This window comes from Durio zibethinus, chromosome 27, assembly GCF_047325235.1.
Source record: "Durio zibethinus cultivar Kanyao isolate XHJ-2024 chromosome 27, ASM4732523v1, whole genome shotgun sequence".
In the NCBI taxonomy this organism is placed as follows: Eukaryota; Viridiplantae; Streptophyta; class Magnoliopsida; order Malvales; family Malvaceae; genus Durio; species Durio zibethinus.
The window spans coordinates 12,883,161-12,896,822 of NC_143188.1; the positions used below are offsets into that span (position 1 = coordinate 12,883,161).

General features: G+C 29.9%; 1 protein-coding gene across 1 annotated transcript; it reads right to left on the reverse strand.

Annotated features, from left to right (window-relative positions):
* Nucleotides 1–10,000: 10,000 nt before the first annotated feature.
* On the reverse strand, nucleotides 10,001–13,468 carry LOC149510949 (protein ACCELERATED CELL DEATH 6-like). Its single transcript, XM_089756458.1, has 3 exons — nucleotides 12,604–13,468; nucleotides 11,799–12,334; nucleotides 10,001–10,684 (listed from the first exon to the last, which is right to left on the reverse strand). The coding sequence occupies exons 1-3, from the start codon at nucleotides 13,337–13,339 to the stop codon at nucleotides 10,130–10,132; spliced, it is 1,827 nt and encodes a 608-aa protein (XP_089612584.1). The 5' UTR covers nucleotides 13,340–13,468; the 3' UTR covers nucleotides 10,001–10,129.
* Nucleotides 13,469–13,662: the final 194 nt, after the last annotated feature.

A 13,662-nucleotide genomic window follows, 5' to 3' on the forward strand; every position in this document is an offset into this window, starting at 1 on the left:
AAGAAGAAAAAAAAAGAGAGCAAAGAAAAATGCCACACTTGATTTGGGGTAAAGTAATGTGAATCCTTTTATAAAAAGTAAGGTGAATGTGAAAAAGGAAAAAGTAGTGAAATAATGGGACAAAATGCCAAGTTGCATCAAGTGATGCTCCTTTGGTTTTGAACCCTTTTAATTTATGTTTTGAGCCTATTATATCCATTTCTTTCATGACCCTTTACCTTGACCTACATAACAACCTTTAAAAAGTCCATTTGGATCAAATGTGAATGCTTGAATTGAATGGTCATATGTTGGGCTAAGACATGCTCATGAAGGAACAACAAGATCATACTTGGTTGTTCTAACGATTGATGTGAAAGATGGGTGAACGAATAAAGGAAGGAAAAAATAGAAAAAAAATAGGAAAAAAAAAGAAAAAAAGAAAAAAAAGAAAGGAGAAAGAGTGAAAAATGAAAAAAAAGAAAAATGAAAATGAGAGAAAAGGAATACTTAAATTGAAAACCCGAGAGGGCAATTTGGGTAAAAAAAATCTGAGCTAAAAGTTCGATAGATAGTTCTAGCATATAGAGGATCAAGGTATCTAAAGATCTCTTAAAACTAGGACAAAGTTTGATGAGCTCAAATTGATTTTGGCTGTAGACACCCCAATCTGTTCGGGATTCTACTTAATTTGGTCTGTTGAATAAATAAATAATAAATAAAAAAATTAGAAAAAAAACCTGACAGGTTGAGTTAGTGCAGAACTATGAGTGAGGTGTTTAAATTGGATTTAAAGACTGAAATTGAAATTAAAAAAGAGAAGAATTCTATTCGGGTTCTTTAGATTAGAACCCTATAAATAGATACTCCTACATACACAGAAAGACAAAAAAACACAAGAGAGAAAGGAAACAGAAGCAAGATTGTGTCTAGAGTTTTTTTTTTTAAATTTTTTTTAATTTATTAGTGAATTTTTTTTCTAGAAAATTTCTAGAATTTCCATATTATAGCCACATTTTTTGGTAAAATTTGAAGTTTTCAACGTTATTTTCCAGATTTCGATGTTATTTTCTAAAATTCGATGGAAATTCAATTGAATTTTAAGTTGTGTTCTTCAGGTAGAGAGAAGAAAGAGAAACAGAAGAGAAGAGAAAAAGGAAGAAGACGCATCTGAAGAAAAAACCCATTCTTTACCTTTTATACTTAGACAAAACGATGTCGTTTTAGTGTTAGTATGTTACCAGGATCCACGTGTTTTTGTTTGGGTTGACCCAACCCGATTGCGACCCGATTCGTTAACCTGCATGCTAGCCGATCCCTGGAGCCAAGCCGACTTCCCCGAACCACTTCTTCGAGCTATCTTTTTTGTCTTGAGCTGAGCTATTTCTCAGCCGAGCCGAGCCATTCCAAAGATTTTTTTTTTCTTATTTATTTATTTATTTATTATTATTATTATTATTTATTGATTAGATTAGAATTATTTAGTATTCCTTATTTTATTTTATTTATTTTATTTCTTTGTTTAAAATGATTTTCTTTAAATAAAATTCCAAAAAAAATATTTTTAAGAAAAAGTTGAAAGTATCAATTTTCCTTGAAAATAAGTTTTCTAAAAAATATTTTTGACGAAAAGTTGAAAATATCAATTTTCCTTGAAAATAAATTTTCTAAAAAAATATTTTCTAGGAAATGTTGAAAGTATCAATTTTCTTTGAAAATAATTTCCTAAAAAACATTTTTTTGAGGAAAAGTTAAAAGTATCAATTTTTCTTGTACAAAAGCAATGAGTTTTTGAAGAGAAAAGAATTTATATCTAAAGCTGAATCATTATTCTTTTTTTTTTCATTTTATTTCTTTTCATTTTTGAATTTTCTTTAATATTAAATGATCCGACGATTGAGCCTCTGCAAGTAAAATAATAGTTTCCTTGTATACTCTTGAGGTGAGAGAATTTTCTCAATTTTTTACTAAAAGTATTAGAGTCAATTGAGAATAATTTTCAATAATTAATTACTTGGTAAATTTTTAAGGCTTATTGGATAACACAAAATTAAGCTGGTACCATCTTTCGATGGACGTTGTGAGGGTGCTATAACCTTTCTCACACGTAATCGTACTCCCGAATCCTGTTCTGGTTAGTAGACCTAAACCTATTCTTTTAGGGACCCTTAGGTTTAGGTGTTCCTTAAAAGGATAGATTCCTTAGGTGGCCAATTGCACCTAGATAAAAAAAGATTGGTGACAACTCCTTCAAGTAAATATCTAGCAATAGATCCCTTGATCTAGACGTTATGACATTATGACTTGAACATTTTGTCATTGATAACATAAATATTTTTAATCCATTGAAATAATTATTTGATATATATCATTTTTATACTTTAGTCTGATCTCTATAATTAATTTCTCTTTTGTATTTTTTCTTTAGGATTTTGTAATTGTTATTTCCAAGAATAAAAACTAATATTAGATCAAATGCAAATTAATTGCACACCCTCCTTCCATCAATAATTGGCAATATGCGATTCATTAAATAGTTCAATTTGACTTCCCACTTGTAGAATTAGGAAATTCAGAAGGTGATAGAGCTATTAATGGCTAAGACCCAAATTACAATAAGAGTTGTTCATCTTAACTAATTTTAAGGCTCTTTTGTTCGATCTAATTAAGCCAAGGTAGGTAATTATAGTATTTTCCTGAACCAAAACATTGACTCCTCTTTAGGGGTGTAATTGAGCCGAGCCAATATAGTGTCAAGCTTGAGCTCAATTCAAAAATTGAAACTCAAAAATCAACTCAAGCTTGAGTTTGACTAGAGATAAAACTCAAACTAAGCTCAAGCTCACTCGATTAAACTCGAATGATAATAAAAAAATTTCAAATTTGTTTAATATAAGCATAAGAGTGCTTACATCTTACCAAGAAATTGCCCTATTTGAACTTTCATTCACCTATTTTTTGTAAAATTGCTTCATCATGTGGAACTACCTTTTGAAAAACCAGTGTTTTGTTTGTGCTATTTGCATATTCCTCATTTATAAAATTACCCATCTATAAAACTAAAAAATCTACTAATTTATTTTATCATTTTCAAAAGCATAAATTAAATTCAATAAATCAACTCCAAATTCCCAACCTGCGTAATATGATCTTTATAGTCACCAACATTAAAATTAATGAACTTGATTCTCGATCATATAAGCCTTGTTAACCCAAAAACAAGCCAAATCTCAACATTTATTCAAAAAATAACTAAGACAAATGAGAGGCGGTGGAGAAAAAAACCCAAATTTCAATATTTAATAAAAAAAAAACCAAGAAAAATGAGAGCATTAGAGAAAAAGTAATTTTCTATACCTAGAATATTCAATAGAAGAGCATTCATCATGAAGTTTGAAGTTTGGAGCTAGAGGTCCATCTTGATTATGGAGTTTTCAACTTTTTCAGCTTGAGCATGAATCTCATGATGTTATTTTCGACCAAGCAGCTTTAGTCCTTTTGATTATTTTTCATCAGTGGTAGAGCAAGGATAATGGCAGATCTTGATATATAATTTTGAAGGGGACAACTAATAGTATATAATATATTTTATTTTATTTTTTTTTTACCCAAAGTATAGTTTATAATACTCATAAATATATATATATATATATATATGCAAACAATATACTAATAAAAACATGATAAGCTCATAAAATTATAACACAGAAATATTACTATGAAAACATTATACTTTTAACAATAACATAATTTACAATTAACCTTTTGAATTACTAATTACACAATATATCAATGAATTATGGGAATTTTTTATTTTTTTAACAATTTAAAATTGAAATAAAAAAGAGTATGAATAAATCAACCATATTTAAACATTTTATCAAAACAAAAAAAAACTAAATATTTTTTTTTAAATGAAGATGAAATTTTAAGACTAGGAGTTTGGTGTTTTCTATCATTTTTGTAAATTAGTTTCAGTATATATATATATATATTCTTTTATTTTTATTTTTTATATATTGTTGGAAAAAAATTACAACAACATGATAGAGATTAAAGTAAAAATAAAAGAATATATATATATATGAAGAGAAGTAGTTGTAGTAAGCTAAATCTCCTTTTCCTTTCCTTAGATCTCCTTAACGTTGACCTTGTACTAAAAAAAAGGAAAAAAAACATTTGGTACTTGGTTGAAAATTTAAATCTTGTTGAGAAAGTTGAAAAATTAATTTAACTTTTGTTAAATTCATTTTGATTGTAATTTAAAAATTGTGACAAAACTCTTAATTTTAAGAATTTACAAATAATAATTGTTGGATATAATAAATAAACATATATCAATGTGATTTGAACATCTTTTAAATTACAATGCACAAAATTAATTTATAGAACACAAAACTAATAAAATTAACACTTTTAGTTTGTAAGTTCAATTTAAATGTATTTAATATAAATAAATATACATGCTAATAAGGGTTCAAAAATTTTTGGAGGGGAAGGCCCTTTAGGTCGTTATTATCAACTGCCCCTGAGCAAGGAGTGAACACAAGTGGTGGCTTCGGACAAACAATCACTGTCGCCAGTGGTGGAGCAAGGAACCAAGGAATAATTGCTGCTAGGTCTGTGTCTTGCTATCTTGGGAGAGTGAGAGAGAGAAAGAAAAACATATGAGATTGATTTAGGAGTGTTTAGGTTAGGTTTAGGTGTATGTGTATAAAAAGGTGAAATCATAATTTCATAAGTAAAATAATAAAAATATATTAAAATAAAAAAAGTTTGATTAGCTAAGTATTAAGATACTTGAATTCGATTCATTCGATAAGTCTAGTTGCTCGAGCTAAAGTTCAATTCGATAATGATTAAGCCAAATTCAATTTTTTTTTTGAATTGAACTTGAATAAGTTATGAACAATTTTTTTTTTTTGAATCATTTACACCTTTACTCCTTTTTCTTTTTTATAGATCTTCATTATTCTTTGCTTTCATTCCACTCATTGTGCCTTGATTATCACTTTAATCTTTAATTGATCAATAAACTTCAATATTACAAAATACAATAGCTTTGCCTTTATTGGATAGTACGTACGCAATCATTTTCTCTTTCATTAAATACTTTATTCTAATAATCTTTATTCTATGAATTACCTTGACGATTAGGTTATATCATATACTCTCTACTTGTATATTTTTCTTGGATCATATGAATCATGTTGAAAGAATAATATTTGTTTTTAATGTGTAACAATAACATTTACTAAAATAATTTAGTTTAATTCATATAATATTTAAAACAAAGATCTTTAGGATAATTTAAGATTAAATGCTACCATCTTTTGGATGAGCGTGTGGAGGTACAATAACTTTCCTTATACGTAATCAAACTTTCAAATCTTGTTTTGAAATGCAAACCAAAATTTATTCTTTTAGGAATTCTTAGTCAAGCTTAGGACATCCTTAAAGGGATAGATTCATTAGATTGCCAATCACACTTAACAAAAAATATTGGTGACGACTCCCTAAAATCCATATCTAATTATAGGTCTACGGATCTATATATTATGACACTCTCTATTTGTATAGTTTTCCTTAGATCATGTGGATCATGTGAATCATGTTGAAAGAATAGTATTTGTTTTTAACATGTAACAATAATATTTACTAAAAAATTTAAAGTTTAATTTAGATAATTCGTACAGACACTTTTAAAAAAATAGCATCTAGTAAGTTTCACCACCAAAAAATTGATTTTTACCTACAAAATTTTCCTTCAATAATAGCATGTTTTCTGTTAATAATAGTATTATTGATGAAATTTTTCATCAATAATAAATAAGTTGGTAATACTATTCCATCGATAATGTGTAAAATCCATAAATAATTATCAATGGAATTATCCGTTGGTAAATTCCGTTGGTAATAATTTGGTTGATAATTAGGTAATAATCCGTCGATAAAATCCATTGGTAATATTTATTTTTCAACTATATTTAATATATTTTATTTATAATTTTATTTATTTTATTTTAGTTTTTTAATTTATTTTTAAAGTAATTACATGAATACTAAATATATATAAATAGAAAAAAATAAGTAAACAAAATACTCCATTTTATTTATAAAAGAATGTACAATATTTTATAAAATTGTTTATGAATTCTATTAAATAAAAATACAAAAAATACATATATATTACAAATTCTATACAAATAGTTGGTAATATATGTAAGTCATATAAATAAATACTTTCAATGTACAATAATAAAAATACCTACAAAATAAATAAAAAAAGTTAAATTATAAAGAAAATAGGAACTTGTTAGTGAAATAATGAGAAAAGGAAAAAGAATTGCAGAGAATATGGCTAAAAATCAACGACCAGTGGAGAGAACATCACTGCGAAAACTGGTCCTTTATTACTGATACACCATGTTTGTAGGTAGTAGACTAATGCTGAGAGCACAACTCCCTGTAACAAATACCATTATGAGCAAAATCTTGCAGAGAATCAACTATGCAAGCTACTAGCCTTGTCACATTCAATTTCTCTTTTCTTTTTTTAAGTAAACATGAGCTATTCATTAAACAAATAAATGAAAAAACACAGAATGTGCAATTAAAACACATCCAGAAATGCAACTAATAAGCTCTGAAATATAACAAGGAAAATCTTATGATTTATGAGACAAGATTATATTGCCTACAGGGGATAAAAAGATTTCAATAGCAACACTTTAGAATTGAAAAAAAAAATTTCGAAAGATTATATATATGAGTTTAAAAAGAGGTTGTACTCTCTTGTATGAGTATAAGAACCATTAAATGCGTGAGAGTAACTATAGTATCAATACCGCTTGTAAGAATATGGCTTTTGCAAATTTTCACTTGCCACACAATTTTCCTCATCAAGCAAAGATTACAGAACCACCACAACTGAAGTTGCCAAAGACCAATAAAAATGGTCGGCCATCTGATGTGATCTGATCCTCTAAATTGCCTTAATACAAAGGCTACAATGTTTCCAAGTTACATGACAATTTTCTCTGAAAATAAGAACAAAGAAACCTATATGATCCCAGTAGTAAATTCTTGTCCCATGAAAACTAAATTTAATGTTTACTGCATCAAATTAAGGCCAATAAAAATCCTCAATCAAAGATTATCAATTCCTAATAGTTAACAGCATTTTCAAAGGGGGCCTAACAAAAGTGTGGCAATCATGTGACGGTATCCCTTTCCAATCATTGTGCTTTACCACTTTAATCTTTATTCGATCAATTAACTTCATCATTACAAAATAGATACCTTTGCATTTAGGTTATACCGTTGCATTTTAGTCTAGCTAGCTATGTCCTCAATTTGGGAACCAACTTTTAAAAGGTTGCTCAAATGACTTAACTTTTGATAAACTGTAACAATTAAGGTTCTAACTGTAACAAAACTGTAATGCCGAATCAGATAATGATGTATCCTACTTGGCATCGTAATTGGCAATATTAATAGCCATCTTTGCACTGTTAGTTAATTTAACGGCGTGTGTAACTTACGCTTCAAAATCTGTTAAAAAAAATTCTGAACTGCGAGATTCCTCCTTTTTTTTAATCATTCTACAGCCAAAGTTTCATGCTTTTCCCGCCCATGAACTGAACACATGTATCAAACATAAGCTTTAAATGTAAACAGTGGGTGCCAAGATTGATAGTGCCTTAAACTCTCCCTATAAATTTTATGCAAGAAGAGCATGAACTAAATACATGACCCCGACCAAGATGAAGTCCCAAGTTTTTACCAGGAAAATGCCACAAATAGAAAGAAAAGAAGAGGACGAGCGGAACATAACAAGGACAAAGTTTTTAAGTTTCTCCTCGGGTTTTGAAAGGCACTAGCTTTCTGAAAAAGAAGAAACCTTTTATATTATACCAGTCAAGGAGCGCCCGCTACAACATGAACCCAAGCCCCTGTGCTGTAAAAAAGGAAATCACCATTGGAGCTGTTGACAACAAACAGAGCTTTTTTCCTTTCACGTGAGGACAGATGTGGAAGGAGAGAACCATGTGGTTTCTTTTCAATCAAAAGCAAAATGAAACTCCATCTGATTCCCAGCTTATCCTTTTTAATGACCCACTCAAGAAAGTTAACGACTTCCAAAGTTTCACGTAAAGAAAAGAAAACCAGCTTTTAAACTTATCCAAGAACCATTTATTTTAGTTACAGCCTCCTTTTTTTTTTTCTTTTTGATGGAACCGAATCCTCAATCATGTTTGTGAACTTTTTTTTTTATGTTTTATTAGAAAAAAGGAAAAAAAAAAACTTAGAAAGGAGAACGTTCCTATATGTATAGGATATAATAACCATTTATGTCTTGTATTTCACGTGAAGAAACACATAGAAAATAAGGAATGACATTATGAAATGCTTGAGATGGGATCAAAGAAATCACCTTTTTGGTTCTGAAGTTTATTTTGCTTCTTTTTCGCTGTACAGCCTTTCCTCGTTCTCTCTTTATTTTTTTTGGTTGTAGGGTTCTCCTTTTATAATTTTCCTTCACTTTTGTGTTTCCGTAAACTTTTTCTTTCCTCCTTTTTTTTTACCCTTTTTTTTCTTTCCTTTCCAGCCCCCGTTTCTTTTTCTCCTCCTTCTCATTTTAAAACCAGCCACCCTTCCACGTTCTTTTTTTCTTCCTTCTCCTCCTTTTGTAAAGAAGAAAGCCCCTCAAAATATCTTTGAAAGATTGAATATAAACCTTTGGATTAAATCTCAACCAAGAGTCAATTTCTTTTTTTTTTTCAAAGATTAATCTTTAGCCATTAGATCAAGATTCAATATAAAATTTACTAGTCCACATTATTTACTGCAAATATTATATTTTTATAGCCTTTAAACTACATGAAAATATTATTTTACCTTTAGTACAAAGTTTCAGTATTTGGGCCATTTTTTTATAAATTAATATTCCCATACTCATTTTGAGATTTTAAAGCACTACAAATTATGAAATATTATAAAATATAAAATTGAAATCTAAAAATTTTCATGAAAATCTGAGTTTGAAAAGGTCAAATTATGAAAATATCTCTAAAATGTATTTTTGTATTTTCACACCTTTCAATGTATTACTTGTGATTTAGAATGTACAAAAAATTATCAAATATCATGAAATTAATATATGAAAAGTTTTATGAAAACTGACATTGGGAATGTTAAATTATCAAAATACTCTTAAAAGTCATTTTGATAATTTTGTACTTTCTCAAATGCAATAAAAATTTTTAGTGCTTTAAAAAAATCATTAATTTTAACTTTAAATCACGTTGATTCTAATTAGGTTGTGAATTTTGAAGATTGAATTCGTTTCTATTCATTTTGATCAAATTGTACAATTTTAACTTTATTTGACTAATTTTAACACTATTAACTAAATTTGACTAGAATTGATTTTGGAGTTTACTTGCTTAATTTATTCTTTATTTCTTATGTATCCATATGAAAAAGTATTATCCATATAAATTTCATGCTAAAAAGTTTGACAATAACCATATGAGTCTCTTTTTTTTTTTTGTTTATTACATATTTAAATATAGATGTATTTTATGAACTCTTAAAAAGATTTTTTTACGGGCTTTAAATAGACTTTGTTTGGGTTTCTAAATGAGTTAAGTCGTAGGCTGGACTCTTTATGAGTTGTAAATGAGCCTAAGTCAATCATATTAAAAATTTTTCAAAAAAAATTCAGTGTATGTAAACTCCAAATTAAGACCTCGATATAAATGACCTGTGGAATTACATACTAAAAGCTTTAGCAACGGTGGGTGTTCAAAATTTGAAAGAGAATACGAAAAGAGTCCAAAAAAACCAAGATGGACGGACTATTATATAAAGGACGGATATAGAGTGGATGAGAAAAAAAATAAACAGTATATTTATTGCCAAAAATGAAAAGCGTCATGAAACATTAATAGCTTAGAAACTAAGGGGCAGAAAGGAATTTGTAACTTGTTTTAACTTGAGCAATAACCACATCGAATCCTTGAATTAATGCCCCTTTATTTCATTGATTCATATATAGCAATAGAAATGAAACAGTCGGCATTTTGCATTTTAATTAATTTTATGGCAGTAGCAGGCTTGTAGTTGGGGGTAACTATGGTATCCTTCATAAGAGAAAGAAGTAATAAATGGCATAAGCAATGAGCAAACCCGGAATGAAGGTGAGGCCAAGGGAACATGTGGCGATAGCAAACCCCATGGAAGATTGTAACACTGCATAACTGCCTGTGCTGAAAGCAATCACCATTGCTATCATCGCAGAAAAAGTTAGGACATCTGCCAGACCAATCACCTGAAATCGAAGATTAACTAGACTCCACTTCAGGAATACCAAGAGAAAATGAAGCAGGACCGCTAAAAGAGAGGAAACAAATGCGAGGGTATCTGTTATAATGAAGGCTTTAAAAGCTGGGTCACGACTTAAGGTTGCATCACCTTGCTCATCACTTTTGTATCCACCAGGTACGGTGAATGCTGCGGCGAATGTTACGGTTGCTACAAGCGTTGCCACCAGTAAATGGGTCTCTCGTGTTTTTTCCACAACTTCGATGGAGGAGACATCATCCTCGTCCTTTACCTTTTCTCTGAAGTTTGGGTGAACCCGTAACCCTTCCACTTCTGCATTATCACCAATGTCATTCAACAATTGGCGAATATGTTTCTGCAACGATAATCGTCGATTTAAGGAATGATTAGCATTTATCAGTCAATGAGTAAAATTCACGGGTACTTCACAATTTTTATAAATATATCATTTTCATTCATGACATAAAAGATATATATCTTTTTTAAAAAAAAAATCACTATCCATCGTTTTGTCAATCAACAATTAAAAAATTAAAAAAATGTTCATGCAAACATTGTGATTTAAATACAAACACGTGACAGGATTCACACGTGGGCCACATGCAAGTTTTAAATTTATTAAGTGAGATTCATCTTACTCACACCTACTTCACAAGTCATTGAAACATGTCATATCTATGCACCGAATAAAGATTTAGATGAAATTTTGTACGTAAAATTCATGGAATTTTTAATTAAAATTGATTAAATAAAATTAAAATTTAAAATGTTTTGTTACGTATATTAAACATGTAAAATTTGAAAAAAAAAATTTAATAAATTTTAATTTATACTTTTAAATGGATATTTTTAGTAAAAATATTGATATTATTGAATAAGTACAGATTAAATTTAAATTATAAATTATTTTTTTAATAATTTTTTTACATATTATTAATCTTCACATTAAACTTAATCAATTTATTGGTTTGAATTTTCTATTAAAATTTTTATTAAATTATTTTTAAAAAAACTTTACAAACTTCACCTAAAAATTTTTATATAAATTTTCTCCGTCCTAGGGGGTAGACAAGTGATACTTGTATACATATTTTGATTGATTGTTGACTAACAAAAGATAAATCATAAACTTTTCTAAAAAGTTATTCATGGAAAAACTTTTTTTTTTTTGGTCATGCATCAAAGTGATATATATATCATAGAAGTTCATGAACTACTAGTGAATTTTACTTATCCATATATTGGTGATTCAGTTTTTAAACTAGATAAACAAAGTTAAAAGCCTTTGTTGTAACATTTTCTCATTTTTTAACTTTATTTCTACACAATCTTTTTATTAAATATTTATATTTCATTATCTATTAGTATAATATTTGTCTCTAATGTGACATCCCAATAATTAAAATTTAAGACTTCATTTTAAAAGTTTCGAATTAAGATTTTGAGATGGGCAGGGTAAAGCTTTATACCTTCTTTCGTGTCATTTGGTCGGAAAATTGCCAGGACTTCCAACCTCTTACTTGAAGTTCACGATCTAGAAGAAAAGAATTAAAAGAAAACCAGCCAAGGAGCTGACGAGCAGGCCCCGCGAAGTAGATATGGATAGGCGTGTACCCATTAGCATCCTTTTCATGAAAAAGATTTCTATTTGTGAAATCATTAATCTTGTAATCAACTAAGAATCTCTTAAGTTTTTTGGGAGATACTGCAACGACAGCAAAGTGAAGAAAATTCCAGCCTCTTTTGTCCACAATTCCGCAGCAACCTGGACAATTGGAGATAATTTCTTCCATTATCCCTTGCTCGCCTTGCCAAGCTGCCATATGAAGAGCCGACATCCCTCTCTCTTTTTCACTTATATAAGCAGCAGATGCATCTTTTTCCAACAAAACTTTGGCAATTGAACGTTTACCGAAATGCACAGCATAGTGGAGTGGAGTCCGCCCATTGTCATCGGTTTGTTTGGTTAGTTTCATTTTTGCCTCTATTAGTTTCCTTACTGTATCTGTCATTACCAAAACACAACAAAAAGATAAAGTTCGACAACAGCAATACATGTGAATTTATTTAATTTTGAAAAATGAATGACCAAGACCATGCATTTGTTTTGTTTTATTTTCCTTGTTTGGCCAGGGGAGAAACAGAGCTTACGTTATTTAGAATGATGAGGAAGATTATCCCATTGGCAGAAAAAGCAACGAGAACAGCCATTGAGTTAATTATCCCAAAACAACAACAACAACAACAACACAAAATAATGAACTGATCACTTACTTTCATCTCCGGCCAGGACTGCTGCATGTAAAGCTGTTCTTCCATGGGGGCCGCCATAAACCGTTGATTTGCAATTATCTAACATCTCAGTAACCATACCGTGATATCCTCCCTCGGCAGCTAAGTAGAGTGGAGTCTCACCGCTTGTATTAGCGGAGAAAGCAAAATCAGGATCTTCTTTGACCAATAGTCGCAACACATCAAGATGACCATATCGAGCGGCCAAATGGAAAGCAGTGTTTTCTTCCTCATCCCTCATTCTCAGCATCTGCCTCGCCCCGGTTGCATCCAACCCTCTCTCGGGGTCTTCATGTAGCACTACATTGGCGCGTTCAATAAGGACTTTGACTATGCCAGAATGCCCATGTCTTGCTGCAATGTGCAATGGGATTTCCCAGTTGGCATTGCGTTGCAGTAGCAGCGATGGGCACTTGTCGACAAGTTGCTCCACAAAGTTATTGCAGAACTCTCTTTGAAATACCCTTTTCTGAAAACACAGAAACCTTTTAACATTTTTTACTGGCTTTCGTCCTCCAGTTCTGGAGTGAATATGAAGCACTGTGTTTTTGCTTCCATCAACCAGGCAATGAAGACCACCTTGGTACTTATTAAATAGTTCCACGTCACCATCCGCCGCAGCTTTGAACAAATCATGGTCCATGTAGGTGATAGCCTCCACTTGCACAAACTGTTCAGAGGAAATGGATGAGCTAACTGAGGGATTCAGCTGCATCATTATAATTAATTTGGCTAATTTTTAAGGCTCTCTTATTCGATCTAATTAAGCCAAGGCAGGTAGTTATAGTATTTTCCTGAACCAAATCATGGACTCCTCTTGCCTTTTTTTTATGTCTTCATCATTCTTTGCTCTTATTCCATTCGTTGTGCCTTGGGTTATCACTTAATCTTTACTCGGCCAATAAATTTTAATATTATAAAAGACAATACCTTTTGATTTATTGGTTAGTACAACGCAATCATGTTCTCTTTAGTTAAATAATTTATTCTAATAATTTTTATCCCATGAATTACCTTAACGAATAGGTTATATCATATATT